The sequence below is a fragment of the Podarcis erhardii genome, assembly GCF_964252035.2.
Source record: "Podarcis erhardii genome assembly, chromosome: 9".
Classification (NCBI taxonomy): Eukaryota; Metazoa; Chordata; class Lepidosauria; order Squamata; family Lacertidae; genus Podarcis; species Podarcis erhardii.
This window is the reverse complement of record NC_138512.1, coordinates 77,107,872-77,124,895: the sequence shown is the minus strand read 5'-3', so window position 1 is coordinate 77,124,895 and position 17,024 is coordinate 77,107,872. Positions and strand designations below refer to the sequence as shown.

The window sequence follows — 17,024 nt, the reverse complement described above, 5'->3', positions numbered from 1 at the left end:
ACAGGGCTGAAACCGAGTAGTAGAAGAAACGCGCGCGCACAAAACTTGTTGAAGTTTTAAGTGTAATGTACTGTACATAAAAGACTGTGTTTAACAGCGTTGTATTTAAAAGTGCTGCATAGGAAGTTCTTTAAACACAAATCTAGTGTTTTTCCATTGTGCATGAGCAAAACTAATCCCATGAGCCATCACGGGATGTAACCTAAGAACTTGTACAGTATAAGTGAATTTACCCCTAGAGGACGCTTGCAAACCACGGAAGCAGTGTGTTATTGGAGAGATACAGAGAAACTCCCTTTTAATAAAGATGCTTAATATCTTACTCTGGGAGTAGAGAGGAACTTTATGCAACTGAAACTCGTTGATTTTTTTTTTTATTTTTTTTTTGCAGTGTATTACTTTATTATTTTGTAACTGAATATTTAAGACTGTTCTGTAGTAAAGCTTGAAATTCATTCTGGCGGTGGAGAGAATTTATTTCTACACAAGGTTCAGGCCAGAGATACTAGCTGTACAACTTGTAACACAAGTGCCACAGGAGAACACTGGTTAAAATTAAGAGACACAGAACCATAGAATTGTAAAGTTGGAAGGAACCCTCTACAGTGCAGGAATCTCAACTAAGACACCCATGACAGATGACCAGCCAGCCTCTGCTTAAATACCTCCAAGGAAGGAGAGAGTCCGCCATCTCCCAAGGAGTCCATTCCACTGTCAAAACAACTCTTATCACCAGAAAGCTGTTGGAATCCCCTTTATCATCTTGGTTGCCCTCCTCTGCACACCTTCCAGCTTCTCAACATCCTTCTTCAATTGTGGTGCCCAGAATTGGACACAGTATTCCAGGTGTGGTCTGGCCAAGGCAGAATAGAGTGGGACTATTACTTCCCTTGATCTGGTCACTATACTTCTGTTGATGCATCTTGGAATAGCATTAGCTTTTTTTGCTGCTGCCTCACACTGTGGACTTGTGTTAAGTTTGTGGTCCACCAAGACCCCTAGATCCTTTTCACATATGCTGCTAGGAAGCCAGGTGTCTCCCATCCTCTGTGCAGCTGGTTCTTCCTGCCTAAGTGCAGAACCTGACATTTGTCCCTACTGCAATTCATTTTACAGTGCTACCTCAGGTTAAGAACTTAATTTGTTCTGGAGGGCTGTTCTTAACCTGAAACTGTTCTTAACCTGAGGTACTACTTTAGCTAATGGGGCCTCCTGCTGTCGCCGCGCCGCCATCCTGCGATTTCTGCTCTCATCCTGAAGCAAAGTTCTTAACCTGAGGTGCTATTTCTGGGTTAGCGGAGTCTGTAACCTGAAGCGTATGTAACCTGAGGTACCACTGTACAGTGGTGCCCTGCAAGACGAACGCCTCGCAAGATGGGAAACCCACTAGACGAAAGGGTTTTCCGTTTTGGAGGCGCTTCGCAAAACAAATTTCCCTATGGGCTTGCTTCGCAAGACGAAAATGTCTTGCGAGTTCCTGCAGGGTTTTTTCCCTTTTCCCCCCTTTTCCTAAGCCCTAAGCCGCTTATCAGCTGATCCGCTAAAAGCTGCTAAACCGCTAATAGCGCTAATCCGCTAAGCTGTCAATGGGCTTGCTTCGCAAGACGAAAAAACCGCTATACGAAGAGCCTCACGGAACGGATTAATTTCGTCTTGCGAGGCACCACTGTATTAGTTTGGGCCCAGGTCTCCAATCTGTTCATCCGGTCATCTTGAATCCTGATTCTGTCTTCTGCAGCATTAGCTACCCCTCCCAGTTTGGTGTCATCTGCAAATCTGATGAGCTTCCTCTCAGTTCCTTCATTCATTTTAACTCATAAAAAAAGAGAGATTCCTCTGTCATGACTTCTTTTTGAGAAATCCATGCTAGGTCTTAGTGATCACAGCATCCTTTTTTATGTGCTCACAAACCGACCTTTTAATTATCTCTTCTAGGACAAACCTAGACAGAATCTTAAAAAGCAGAGACATCACTTTGCCGACAAAGGTCCTTATACTTAAAGCTCTGGTTTTCCCCGTAGTGATGTATGGAAGTGAGAGCTGGACCATAAAAAAGACTGATCGCCAAAGAATTGATGCTTTTGAATTCTGGTGCTGGAGGAGAGTCTTGAGAGGCCCATGGACTGCAAGAAGATCAAACCTCTCCATTCTGAAGGAAATCAGCCCTGAGTGCTCACTGGAAGGACAGATCCTGAAGCTGAGGCTCCAATACTTTGGCCACCTCATGAGAAGAGAAGACTCCCTGGAAAAGACCCTGATGTTGGGAAAGATGGAGGGCGCAAGGAGAAGGGGATGACAGAGGACGAGATGGTTGGGCAGTGTTCTCGAAGCTACCAGCATGAGTTTGACCAAACTGCGGGAGGCAGTGGAAGACAGGAATGCCTGGCGTGCTCTGGTCCAGGGGGCCATGAAGAGGCGGACACGACTAAACAACTAAACAACAACAACAGGACATTTCCTGGGGTTACAGGAATTCTAAGGTCACACACACACACACACACACACACACACACACACACACAAATATACAAGGCAAACACATACATAAGTATATAAACCACATGTCTGAAATAGTACAGGAGAACAATCCTGAAGCCATTTTGGCTCTCCCAAATTTACCTCAAATATTTCTCTGCAAGGAGGAAGGAAATGCGAAAAGCTTTCCAATTGTTTTTGGATTGTAGGGGCTTACACCTCCCTTTTCGAATACAGTCTGGCAAGTATTTGTTAAGTTGAGCACTCTCAATATGCGTAAGAGATTCAGGAACTAAAGTATTTACCAACTCAAAGGAATGGCCAGGCAACCCAGAAAAGGCAATCAGACAAGGCATGATCAGGTATCCTGGCAGACAGGAGAGAAGCAACACACTCAAATTTCTGCTGGGGAGCACCTCCTTCTGTGATGCATGTATGATGTTGTGGGGGGTGGTCGTGAGCTACAGGGGAGGCAATTTCAAAAGTCTATATAAGAGCTTGCACACCAATGTTATGGGTTCCTCTCCACCCTCCCCACGTGGGGTGAGCAAGGACCCTGTTGCAACAGTTCAATAAAGATCAGGCTTATTAGCTGCTTTGCTTCTCAATATTCTCTGGTTGGCTTCTGTTATTTTCTCCTACCAATAGAAAACCTACATAAGGACTCTATATGGGCTCTTGGATAAGGGAAAAAGGAGCATTTTTTTTTCTTAGAACACTGGTATAAACATCAAGCTGACCAGTCAATCATTATCTGGGTCTCCTCTTTCCCCTCTTTTTCAAGATGTGGCCTGTCTGAGCAGAAGTGTTTTTACACCTTGCACACCAAAGCCAAGCAGATGAGGGAGAACATGACAGAAATTGCAAGCTTCTTTAGGATGCGCAAGATCTTGTATTAAGAGGATCCATGGTTTCCTCTTGGGCTTTAAGGTCATTTGCAGAGTATTCTGAGCAGCTGAAATGTCCCTGGTCCTCAGTTGTGGCTTTCCCGGAGCCATGCAGCATCAAAAGGAGACTGTAAATAGAAACCCCTGAACTCAAGCACTTCAGTGCTAACACTTGTGGATTAAACTATTTTCAGCACATTATGTTTTAATTGGCATAGGTATGCCAGGATAAGATCAAACCTCTCCATTCTGAAGGAAATCAGCCCTGAGTGCTCACTTGAAGGACAGATCCTGAAGCTGAGGCTCCAAGACTTTGGCCACCTCAGGAGAAGAGAAGACTTCCTGGAAAAGACCCTGATGTTGGGAAAGATGGAGGGCCCAAGGAGAAGGGGACGACAGAAGACGAGATGGTTGGACAGTGTTCTCGAAGCTACAAACATGAGTCTGACCAAACTGCTGGAGGCAGTGGAAGACAGGAGTGCCTGGCGTGCTCTGGTCCAGGGGGTCACGAAGAGTCGGACACGACTAAACGACTAAACAACAAATGCCAGGATAACTATGCTTCCAATAACTGTTTTATGAATTGCAGCTGTCAGCTGTGTTTTTTTTCTGCACTTCATTTCCAGCGACCTCACACTTTGCAAAAAAAAAAAAAAAAGGAAAACCATGCACATATATATTACTGTGACCCAGCATAACAATTAAAGCAGTCCATAAAAGCTTGCGCCATTATGCATTCCTCAGTCTTCAAGGTGCCACAAGGCTATTTATTGGCTAGCTGGTGGTGTTTTTGTAAAGCATGCTTGTGATTGGACATAGTCAAGACACTATCCCAGCATTGTCCAGAAGTGATCGATCTCTTTGCAGATAAGAATCGGTTGCTTGCATTTAAATTCCATTGTGAGGAGTCGTTTCACTCCAAGGAAACAATTAACTACAAACCCCAAAGACTGAATTATTCTGTTCTGTCATTTGGAACCAGAAAATGTGGTTAGCTCAACCAAGCTAACTTGGTTAAAACATACATTAATTGCTTTGATCTAATAATTAAAAATACAAATAAATTAGGGTTGCCATATTTTGAAGAGAGCAAAAATGAGGACACATTTGTCGATTTCTACTTTTAACTATGGGACACGGGTGGCGCTGTGGTGTAAACCACCGAGCCTCTTGGGCTTGCCGATCAGGTCGGCGGTTCGAATCCCCGCGACGGGGTGAGCTCCCGTTGCTCGGCCCCTGCTCCTGCCAACCTAGCAGTTCGAAAGCACGGCAAAGTGCAAGTAGATAAATAGGTACCGCTCCAGTGGGAAGGTAAACGGCGTTTCCGTGAGCTGCTCTGGTTCGCCAGAAGCGGCTTAGTCATGCTGGCCACATGACCCGGAAGCTGTACGCTGGCTCCCTCGGCTAATAAAGCGAGATGAGAGCTGCAACCCCAGAGTCGTTTGCGACTGGACTTAACTGTCAGGGGTTCTTTACCTTTACCTTTACTTTTAACTATGGATCGCAATGACGACTCTCATTTTTTTCATGTAGGAAGCGGCCTTGAGTGTGTGGAAATGTGGCATACGAATAAAATTATGTATGTATGTATGTATGTATGTGTGTGTGTGTGTGTGTATGTATGTATGTATGTAATAGTCCGAACTCCAGTGGGGTTGCTAAGTTGGTCAGCTGCACCAGAAAGATGCAGATGGACCCAAGAAAATCTTCTAATAAAAACAATTTGAAAGAAGAAAGATGCAGATGGCCGTACAACAGAGATTTCCCTGAGCTGTGACTCCTGTGATGAATTTTAAGGGGTCTGTTGGCCAGGGATTCCCAAAGGAGTGGCAGACAGAAACAAACACTGAGCAAAAAAAAGCCTATTATTGAAACAAGCTCGCGCAGGGACATGTCTCTCTGAAGGAGCCACAGGACTGTGACGTGCTTTTTACCTTTATAAGGGAAGAACATTCTTATGCATGGGTAGGCAAACTAAGGCCCGGAGGTTGGAGAGCCTTCTAAATCCGGCCCACAGACGGTCCAGGAATCAGAGTGTTTTTACATGAGTAGAATGTGTGCTTTTATCTAAAATGCATCTCTGGGTTATTTGTGGGGCATAGGAATTCGTTCATCCCCCTCCCCCCCACACACAAAAAAATTATAGTCCAGCCCCCACAAGGTCTGAGGGACAGTGGACGCTTCAGGTTACAGACGCTTCAGGTTACAGACTCTGCTAACGCAGAAATAGTACCTCCAGTTAAGAACTTTGCTTCAGGATGAGAACAGAAATTGCACGGCGGCAGCAGGAGGCCCCATTAGCTAAAGTACCTCAGGTTAAGAACAGTTTCAGGTTAAGAACGGACCTCCGGAACAAATTAAGTTCTTAACCCAAAATACCACTGTATAAGCATTACAACACACAGTGGCGAGGCAAAGCCAATCAAGGATTTTTCACAAAGCCTTCACATCCTTGCTTTATTCATTAACTTTTGATTAAATGCCGCTATCCCTCAACATCCTCATTAATTAACTAATGATTAATTGCAGCGGTTCTCCGTGGCTGACTCCATTCTTCTATATTGACTGACGATTGATATAGTCGTTCTAACCCGCTGAATTCCTTGCTTTCTGCCAGAGCATGGGAAATCTGGTTGCTATAGTCGCTATCTACTATAAACATCAGTCTACTGAAAAGGGCTAGCTGAAGTTCATGGGCATATGGCTAAGCTGCAAAACAAATTCAGATAAAACAAGAAAACATAGTTTTCCCCTTCGCCTGCATTGCAGGGGGTTAGACTACATGACCCATGGGGTCCTGACTCTACAGTTCTATGATCACAGAATATTTTATACAGTCAATTAATATTAGAGAAACAAAGGACCTGACTCTGCATAGGGCAGTTTCCTATGCTCCAAATTCACAGCTCAAACATGCAAGCATGCAACTCTGCATGATCCTTTCTTAAAAAAACAACAACAAATAATTGCATTGATGTCAGGTTTTCACTCGTACATCAAACTTTATTGAATGCACTAAATAAAAATCAGCTGCAGCCAGTGCTTTTCTTGAGGGGGACGCGGGGGGACGCATAAAGGTAAAGGTACCCCTGACCATTAGGTCAAGTCATGGCTGGCTCTGGGGTTGCGGCGCTCATCTCGCTTTACTGGCCAAGGGAGCCGGCGTACAGCTTCCGGGTCATATGGCCAGCATGACTAAGCCGCTTCTGGCGAAGCAGAGCAGCGCACGGAAACGCCGTTTACCTTCCCACTGGTGCAGTACCTATTTATCTACTTGTACTTTGACGTGCTTTTGAACTGCTAGGTTGGCAGGAGCAGGAACTGAGCAACAGGAGCTCAACCAGTGTGGGGATTCAAACTGCCGACCTTCTGATCGGCAAGTCCTAGGCTCTGTGGTTTAACCTGCAGTGCCAAGGGCAAGCCTCCTTGGTTGGTACCAGTGTTCAAAAGTCCCATTGTTCTAGGCCCATTTTGCGACAGGGAATTTCATTAGCGTAAGCAGCTTCTGAGCTCTGAGCGCAGTACTGCGCCTAAGATTTCAGTTTAAAACTGCAGAGTGGAAGGAAAGGAGGACCTTTTTCTGCCTCCCCATTTCCAGCTACTCTCTGAAGGCTGGAGAAGAGACCCTCTGAAGAATATTAGGGGGTGGGTGAATTCTTGGGGGGGGGGACAACAACTGCCCCCCCCCGCCTAGGCCCATGAGCAGCTACCATTTCGGAGAGGCACGATGACACAAATGCGTGCGTAAAGTCGAGCGCCACATCCCAGAAAGGGCTCCTTTCTTTGCACCCTGCGAGCGCCTCTGGCTTCATCAAACGATTCGGATTTGGCGAAGACAGGATTAGGCGAAGCTCGCGTCCGAACCACGGAAACGCGACCGGCGCCTCCCTTCGCTTTCCTTTCCTCGAAAGCCTCCGGCGGCGGATGCCCTTTTCATAGCCGGGGAGTCGGTTTCGTTTCACAACAAGTTTTTTGTGCGTCGGCAGTGTCTGCTTATAGATGAAACGATTTCCGGGAAAGGCTTTGCTGAAAACTTGACACCAGTTACGGGAAATTCCCAAAGTGCCCCCGGGCTCTCCAGCAGCATCTCCAAAGGGAAAGCGTGCGGGCGCCTGCTTCCCACGCGCTGCTTTTTCCTTCTGCGCGCTTTGCATGAAAACACTGCGAACTTTGCGGCGCTGCATGGAAAGGGGGCCGACTCCCTAAGTCCCCGCCTCCCTGAATTGCAATTCAGCAGGTTTGTTAGTCCGGTCCTACCTGAACCCAGGTGTCCTGGCAGAAGGGCTACTGGAACCATTGGCCAGAATGGAGGAAAGTCTGAAGGCAAAAGTTGGGTTCATGAGCATCCTTAAGAGCAGAGATGTGTGTCCTTGGTGCTGGAATGTGTGTGGGACAGAGACAGATTTATGGATACTAACAAGCCATACACAGGGAGAAAGAGAGGAAATTGGGAATTTCCAGGAAGAAAGGTTGAACAGATTACAGAGTGCGAGTTACAGAAAGATTACGGAGTGCGCGTGTAATCTTTGCTGCTCCAAACTCCCCTGTTTCCCTACATTGCAACAAAAATGAGACATTTCTTTCTTTCCTGAAGTTCTTGGAATGGGATTATCGCAAAGTTTTTGTGACTTGGCTGTCTGAATATTCTGGTTTATGGCAACAAGGACAAGACAGGCTGTGATGACAGCGATGGTCGGTGAATAAATACTGCTTTTAAACTCTGGGTCATAGATTTTAGCAGAAGGAGTGTTATTTTTTAATGTAAAAAAGTATATAGGGGATTTTTAATTTTGTCCACCGCATCCGCCCCTTTATGCTGATGTAGTACATGTTGCTGATGTTATTTCTGTTGTCTGGTCTTTGACCACAATAAAGATTGATTAATTTGATTGTGACTTGGCCATTGATCATTACAGAGCTGGTTTTGTTTTGTTTTTTTTTAGAATTGACACCATGATGCTAACAGGATAGGTAATGAAAGACCACTTGAAAAGTATAGAAAGTTGAGGTTTTCTGGAAGAAAGTTTATATAAATGAAGAGAACAGGGATGTTTACTCACATTCTTCCCCCCCCCCCACACACCTTCTTAAAACCTTTTTCTTTCTAAAAAAAAAAAACCAATTACATGCAACAATATTTTTTCCCCTATGTCTCTAGTTTATCTGTAAGCCACTTTGAGTCCCCCTCAGGGGAAAAGGCAGGGTATAAATAAATAAATATATGATGATGATGATGATGATGATGATGATAATTCATTAAAAATATCAGAGCAATTTACAACAATTGTACATAAAACCACACAATAAAAAACATTAAAAAGTTAAAGTCAGAAATGAGCTAGCTGCTATGGAAGGGAAAAGGTAATCTTAGTTGCCTACATAAGCTTAAGGTCAAAGCAAAGGTAAAGGGACCCCTGACCATTAGGTCCAGTCATGACCGACTCTGGGGTTGCACGCTCATCTCGCTCTGTAGGCAGAGGGAGCCAGCATTTGTCCGCAGACAGCTTCCGGGTCATGTGGCCAGCATGACTAAGCCGCTTCTGGTGAACCAGAGCAGCGCACAGAAACGCTGTTTACCTTCCCGCTGCAATGGTACCTATTTATCCACTTGCACTGGTGTGATTTCAAACTGCTAGGTTGGCAATAGCAGGGACTGAGCAACAGGAACTCACCCCGTCACGGGGATTCGAACTGCCAACCTTCTGATCAGCAAGCCCTAGGTTCTGTGGTTTAGACCACAGCGCCACACACGTCCCATGCATAAACTTAATGGAATATAAAAGTTTTCAACAGCAGGTGTTTATGAGTTGAAACAGAAGGCACCCGCTGAATCTCTACTGAAAGAGATTTCCACAATACTGGACCAAAAGCACTAAAAGACTCAGTTTCTTGTTGTCTAAGGAGTCTGGCCAACCCAAGGAAAGAACAGCCTTTTGTTGCCTTTGCCAATGTCCAGATCGTAGAATCACAGAATTGTAGAGCTGGAAGTTGGACGTTTGTGGGGGTTCAGAAAATCACTTTGTGCCCACCCAACACTTCCACCGTTTTATTCCACCAGTGCGTTGTAAAACGGTGTGTTTTGTTCCACCCCGGTGGTGGGGGTCCTGCAGGCATTTCCTTGGCAGTAGATGTCCTTTCTGGCCGCCTCAGAGTCCTTATTGCCAATATGTGTCTTTTTCCCTTTGCAGTTTACCGGTCAAACTATAAAGACCTGGTCTCCATCCTGCAGGCACACCAGCTGCTCACCTGACAAGTGCTGAAGGACAAGGTGTTGCAGATAACCTTGCATGAGCCTCTCAAACAAAGCTCCGTTTTGGGTAATCCTCATCGTGCCAGCAATCTTCTCAACTGTATCTCTGTAATCCAGATTTACATCTGTATTCCAGATTTATGGGATGTGGGTGGCGCTGTGGGTTAAACCACAGAGCCTAGAGCTGGCTGATCAGAAGGTCGTGGTTCGAATCCCCATGACGGGGTGAGCTCCCATTGCTCAGTCCCTGCTCCTGCCAACCTAGCAGTTCGAAAGCACGTCAAAGTGCAAGTAGATAAATAGGTACTGCTCCGGTGGGAAGGTAAACAGTGTTTCTGTGCGCTGCTCTGGTTCGCCAGAAGCGGCTTAGTCACGCTGGCCACATGACCTGGAAGCTGTCTGCGGACAAACGCCGGCTCCCTCGGCCTATAGAGCGAGATGAGCGCTGCAACCCCAGAGTCGGTCATGACTGGACCTAATGGTCAGGGGTCCCTTTACCTTTACCTTTAAGTCTCCGAAAAAGTGGCCTTTTTTTGCCTTCAGAGTAGCAGTTTTAAGGAGAAAATTCTGTGCGGATGATAAGCTAAATTCACCAGGGGAGAAAACTTATCTGAAAAAACACCTGGTTTTAATTATTTTAACTGCATAATGTCTTATATTCTGTTTGGTATATTTTCGTGTATATTGTTTATATGTATTTTTGTAATGGGTTTGGCTACACAAATAAATGATATCCTCATTTGTACTTTACATGGAATCTGTCTTTTGCCACCATGCAGCCCCTTCCCATTTTTTAAAAAAAATGTGGGGTGTTTTATGGCTGAGGGTTTAGGTGTTTTAAATCTCTGGTGGTGAACTGGTTTCTCTACGTTGCCAGCTTTCGTTCTGTGAAATAGGTATTTTGTAGAGCCCAGATCAGTTCCTGGGCATGACCCCCTGAAAATCCCTCCCACTGAGATAGGAGGCAGTATGGTGTAGTGGTTAGAGGGTTGACCCGACCTGGGTTCGAATCCCCAATCGACCCTGAAGTTCACCGGTTGTGGCCCTGGGCCAGTTGTTGCCTCTCAGCCTGACCTACCTCACAAGGTTGTTGTGGGGGTTAAATGAGGAGAGCGAGAATTATTTAAGTTCCCAGGAGAAAAAAGGTGGAATAAAAATGCAATCAATAAATGGAAACAGGGCAGAATTCGCACCAGAGACCTTTGAACTAGGTCATGCATGCTGCCTGAAATGACTGCTAGGCAGAGAGAGAGTCTTTTGGCCTGAAAAAGGCAGAAACAAATTTATAAAAGCCTTCCCATGGAGGAAAAATATGTCCTTATCACATAAGCCAGCTGAGTTCTGTGGAAGGGAGGAAGATTTGATTTGTTTTCCTTGGAGTCATTACTGAGCTGGGGGGGAAAACACGTTTCTCTGTCTGGATGTTAAAGGATAAAGGCGAAAAAAATTGTTTTTAATCTTTAAGGCCTTTTGTCTGTTTCGTTTTGTGGTGGCTTGCGTGCCCTTGCAAAAAACCTCTTCCCACTTTACAGGTACGGAAACTGAGGAAGCGGGAATTAAGTCTGTGCCAGAGGTGGAGAATCAAAGCCAGGCTCCCAAATATCTAAACCCCCTTTTTTTGGCCACGGGTTTGAGAGCCTTATTTGCAAAAGTGAAGGGTGGGGGGCGCTTCAAGGCCTGCAAACCCCATTTATTCATCTTCCTATCAAGTCTTTCGCAGCATTGTAGAATTGCAGTGTTGGAATCGGGAACCCCAAAGGTCATCCAGCTGAACTCCTTGCAGCTAAAGAATCTCTGACAGATGATCATCTAACCTCTGTAACTGCCCCTGAAGGACCAGGTGCGCAGCCTGGGAGTCATTCTAGACTCACAGCTGTCCATGGAGGCACAGGTCAATTCTGTGTCCAGGGCAGCTGTTTATCAGCTCCATCTGGTACGCAGGATGAGACCCTCCCTGCCCACAGACTGTCTTGCCAGAGTGATGCATGCTCTGGTTGTCTCCTGCTTGGACTACTGCAATGCACTCTACGTGGGGCTACCTTTGAAGGTGACCCGGAAGCTACTACTAATCCAGAATGCGGCAGCTAGACTGGTGACTGGGAGTGGCCGCCGAGACCACATAACACTGAAGCCTTATTTACCTAGGGATCCATTAGCCTCGCCATCCCCTGGACCATGGAGGGAACAAAAGTACCAGGAAAGCAACTTCTTCTTTGGAGAAAAGAGTTTATTGCAATCTGCGCAGAGTGACAACCAGCAGGATCCCTCCTGAAAGACTGGCTGTAAAGCAAAACACTTCAGCAGACGTTCTTATACTTTTCTGAACACTCTTCCCCCTCCCATACCCTTTCCAGATTTGCCCAATCAGCTGGCAAATGTTCAACTTATTCCCTTATATGGCACATCTATATTGCTTGCTAAACACATTTTTAATGCTTGCTAAACATTCCTCATACGTGCCTTTCTGCTAGCTAAGCACTCCCCCCCTCCCCTCTTGCTTATTGTGTCTTTTCTTATTTTTGCATTAGTAAGCATAAGGCAGGAAGAAGGGGCCTGGTTAAATCTGCAAACAGCAGCTAAAATATTTTTGCAAGCTAAGAAATGGACTTTTGACCTGCCAGACAAATTTAGCTGGCGATGTGCTAACTGTCTGGCCAAATTTGCAGAATTAAGATTAGCACAGGATTAGCTCAGGATTTTACTGCAGATAGTATTTGAGAGCAACCTTTCTTAGGTACAAAGTACAGAGCTTAGGTGCAGATTTCTTAGGTACGAGGTACAGAGAATATTGAGAGAAACCTTTTTCATCCCCTGCATATATATATTGCATTTCTAAAACATTTCTAAAGCATTTCTAAAACCGATAGCTCAAACAGGAAACAGCTCCCAGTCTGCAGAGCTGAAAACAGGAAGCAGCTTCAGAGCTGACACATTTGCGGTTTCTGCTAGCTGCCTGACCACAACTGCAGCCCTTTAGCTTCTTTTATAATATTCTATTAACCTTTCCTTCTCCCTTCACTCCCTCCTCTTCTTTTGAACAATCTATTATTTAGATTCGTTCTGGGGTATGGGTCTATATTCTCTCATAAAAGCAATCACACGAGGTCCCATCATGCGAGACATCATCTTTTCCATCATATTCTGCAAGCATTGCATCAAGCAGGGAATACAAAAGCAGAGAAGCAAAAGGATTATAAGTGACCCTGCTATTAATACCATAATATTCCTGATCCAACCACCATCGGGCAGCCAAGAATATAACCAATTCCATGGATCACCTTCTGTAATTTTTAGCGGGTTTTCAGCTATCATTGTTTCCATGTGGTCAATGTTGGCCGAAATGCTGACATTATTATCTGGGATAAACATACAGCAATGAGAATGAACTAACACACAAACTCCTCTCTATGTTGAAGATGTTACCAATGGGAATTCCATGTAGCATCAAACCTGGCCGTTTAGCATAAGGTGGTATGTGCATACACAGCCAACAATTGGAAAGATTTAACATTGTGGTGAACTTGAACATATCCTTGATATAAATATTGTCTTTCCACATCTTATGATAATTTTCTCCTCGTGATATTTTACTCAATAATCTAGTTCCCATCTGTCCATGTTTATCAGGTGCAGCACCTTCCTTGTCTCCTGCAACTATGAGAACAAGGAATACTAGGAGGATCATCAAGGGGATAGAAGGATCGGGCCGTCGTCTCCCGCAGAGCCTATGACGCTCATGCCAGCAGAAAAAGAGACACATCCATGTGGCAAGGGCAGTTGAAATAACTCCCATCCACCATCCCCAATCACTCCATGGTTCCTCCCAGCAATATTCAGGGGGTGTGCTCATTGTTGAAGAGCCCACTGATATTTGTGCTCGATTACCTGTTGAGCCTCAAGGATGAGAGCCCACCGGTGAGCTGATGCTCCCACTATGTGGGTCAACTTTCCTACTAACCCTGTTGGGTGGATTGAACTCTCGTGCTGCCTCCCTACTGACCAGAGCATATGGATGCTGAAATCCTGGGGTGGCAACTCTTACTGGCACTTGTTCAGCAATTTCAATGCACACCTAATTAAGGCTCCCACCCCTGCAACACTTGCATTAAGATAGGTTCCGTCCCATCTAACGCCTGGATTAAGATTAGGACCTGGTCTATCAGATGAGGTTGGTACAGTGCTCTACCCCCCAGATAACAGTTGGTTACTCCCCCCCAACAGCAAGAGCAGTCCAGAACTTGATAGAATTCGACCGTCTCTGCAACTTCCCGTAGGAGCACTGCCCACGCGTGCTGGACAGTGGTGTGGGAGAAGAGCCACAACGGGGAAGTGGGATGTTTCAATATGGTAACCTCATCAAACCCCTGTTTCCAATAGCCAATGAGCACGCCATCTCTTACCACTGGCAAGACGAACCATTCGTAGCAGAGGCCAGCAGGCCAGTAAGGGCGGTATGGCTCAGTGGGGTCAGGGCTGTGGGGCATAGAGCAGATAACACACACACACACAAAAAAAGGAAAAGTCCTTATGAAAGTATTAAATGTCCTGGTGGACTTCCTGGATCAGTCCCAGCACGGGTTTTTACGTTGGGGACGCTGCCCGCGGGCGCCCCTCCCATCCAATTCTTCAGCTGTGCGTAGAGATATCAGCTTCCGGTGTGATATCAGCAGATCGGTCGTCAGCGGAGGGTCTGGAGATGGTCAGCCGAAGGGTTTAATCGGGATTTAGTTGCACAGTCCAATCTGTAATGGTCACTCTGGTGTGGTGGACCCAAGGGGTGATGCCGGCGACTTTCACGGCTGTGGGTGTGGAGAGCAGGACAGTATAAGGTCCCTTCCAGCACGATTGTAGCTGCGTCCGTGCCCAATCTTTTACCCACACTTCATCACCTGGCTCGAACTGATTCAGCCAACACACAGGGGTTGCGAGCCTGGGTCCACCTGTGGAAACAGGAGAGAACTTGGGAGAGTGACTGCACATAGTTATTCAATTGCATATCTTGGCTGGCATATGGAGTTAACATCTTAACATATGGGACTGGTCTCCCAAACAAAACCTCAAAGGGTGACAAGTGGGTCCGCTTTGAAGGGAGACTGCGGACCCTGAGCAATGCTAAGGGCAACATGGCCACCCAATTAGACCCAGTTTCCTGTGTCAGCTTGGATAGCTGATTCTGGGGTCTGTATGCTGTATGCAACTTTCAGTTGATTTGTAGTGCCTTAGCTAATTCCTGCAACACTGAATGAACAAAGGCTGGTCCATTATCAGCTTCTGCCCCTTTGCCAGGTTTAGGGCTCTGGTGAGCGCTGTTATTTCTACCAATTGTGCTGATATTCCAGGTGGGAGTGGCTTTGCCTCCACTACCTAATCTTCCAGGGCTACCACTGCATAACCTGCCTTCCGGTGTCCAGCCTCAATGAAGCTGCTTCCATCCATAAACCATGATGGCCACTGGGGTCTGCTTCATCTTTAAGGTCAGGCCTGCTAGAGTACACCTCATCCATTACTTCAATGCAGTCATGCGTGGGCTCCTCACCTTCTCCTACCGGTAATGGGGTAGCTGGGTTGGGGGCTGTGGTGACTTGGAATTTCAAACGCGGATGTAGTAGTAGCTCCTGACATTTCCTCATTTTAGCCTGGGAGAGGAAATAGGTGCCTTTTGGCAGATGGCACGCTGATTCTTTCCTAAGCGGCCTCGCCCTCCTCCCCGGGCGGTTTCTCCTAACGGTGGACCTCCCGTCCTCAGGGCCATCACTTCTCCTTTTTCTTCTGGGCCTCTTCCTCCCTCTGATTATAAGTGGTTTGGGCTATTTCTAACATCCATTTCAGGGTGTGGCCCATAAAAATGTTCCTGCAGATATTGGGCGCTGCCTGGGCTACAAAGGCAGTTTTTATGATAGGGACATTGGCAGCCTTATCTGGGTCCACAGGGGTATACTGGCGGTAGGCTTCCTTCAGTCTTTCCAGATAGGCGCCTGGGGGCTCCTCACTCCCTTGCATTATTTTTCTGGCCTTCACAAAATTGGTGGGTTTTCTGGCTGCCCTTCTCATGCCATTTAAGACATTCTGGCGATAAATGGTGAGGGTATTTTGCCCTTCAGTGGTCTGATTTGCTGGGTTTTCCTCAAACGAAGGGTTTTGGTTCCTCTAATTACAAACTTCTGCACTAGAGAAGGGGGCATGTTGAACTGTATAAGTTCCATTGGGCACCACCCCATCAGGTCCCGCGGGGGCCAGAGGGTCATACACTCTGTGGAGAGGCATCACTCTGGCCGCGCCCTTTTCCTGTGCTTCATGTGCCCTATGGAGGGTCACTCTCTTCACTGCCTTCCCCACTCTTTCTGCCACTTTCTTCTCTGTTCCCCTATATATCCTGCTGTTCTTAACAAATGGGGACTGACGTTCACTTCTCCTGCATAAAGTTCCACATACTTTCTCAAACGTTCTGCCTGTTCCTCTGTCCATGTCTTTCCATCACTTGTCAATTTAACCAATCTTCCTACAAATGCCTCATCCTCATCATCCTCTTCTCTTTCTTCCCTTTCTTCATCTTTGCCCAGGTCTAACAATGCATTGTCCACGGGATTGGGGCTGGGGCATCTGCTCCCTGTGGCGGGGGTGGTGCCGGGGCTGTTGCCGGGGCATAAGGCGGTGGGGCATCAAAACTTTATCTTCTTCCCCCTCTGAATCCTGGAGGACTGGGGGTTGTCCTCCTGTCTTCCTGACTGAGCAGATTCAGCTGCCTGAGGCTTCTTGGCAGCATGACTTCAGCCGGGGGGGGGGGGGTTTCTTTTCCACATTGGTCTTCCATGTGGAGATATAGGGGATTTGATCAGAATGGACATTCAAAATGTTCTGATCTAATGGATTAATGAATTGCAAATCAAGGGTCCCGGTGGACGGCCAATTTATTCTTTTGGGTGGGCCAATCTAATTTACACAATGTCCTCATCCTCCCCTCATCAGCTTAAATCCCCAAAAGCATTCCAAAGGGGTACTTTTACTTTGGCCAGAACCCATTTCTTCCAAATACTCCGCTCCTATTCACAGTAAAAATTCTCTCACACACTCAATCGCTTGGCCCAATTAGATTGGGTGGGCCAATCTAATTCGCACACCAAACCAAACACAAGACAGTATAACAATAACTAAAACCTCAACAAAATCCAACTATTAAAACATAACATAATACCTGGTAACAAAATCCAACTATTAAAACATAACATAATACCTGGTACACACACACCACACAGAACACACCAAAAAAATCACAATATATATATCCCTCCCTCTTCTGTTCCCAACTTCTGCTGGTGGCACTCTCCTGCACAACCAGTCCCCTTATTCCTGGTGGCTGGCACTGCACTGCACAACCAATCCCCTTATTTTGCTGGCGGCACTCTCCTGCACAA

At 46.2% G+C, this 17,024-nt stretch overlaps 1 protein-coding gene across 3 annotated transcripts in view; it reads right to left on the bottom strand.

Annotated features, from left to right (window-relative positions):
- Window positions 1-7,640, bottom strand: part of LOC309350175 (PC-esterase domain-containing protein 1A-like) — a 52,105-nt gene extending 44,465 nt beyond the window's left edge. Inside the window, exon 1 of one of the 3 annotated variants that reach the window (XM_081876940.1) lies at window positions 7,620-7,640. Coding sequence is in view for 1 of the 3 variants with exons in the window: in XM_081876931.1 (XP_081733057.1) it covers window positions 77-182 (106 nt within the window). In the remaining 2 variants the exon portion in view is untranslated. Of the gene's footprint in view, window positions 1-76; window positions 209-233; window positions 281-7,619 lie in introns of those variants that run through there. The other 2 variants (XM_081876935.1, XM_081876931.1) reach the window with 2 other exon arrangements.
- Between the last annotated feature and the right edge of the window lie 9,384 nt (window positions 7,641-17,024).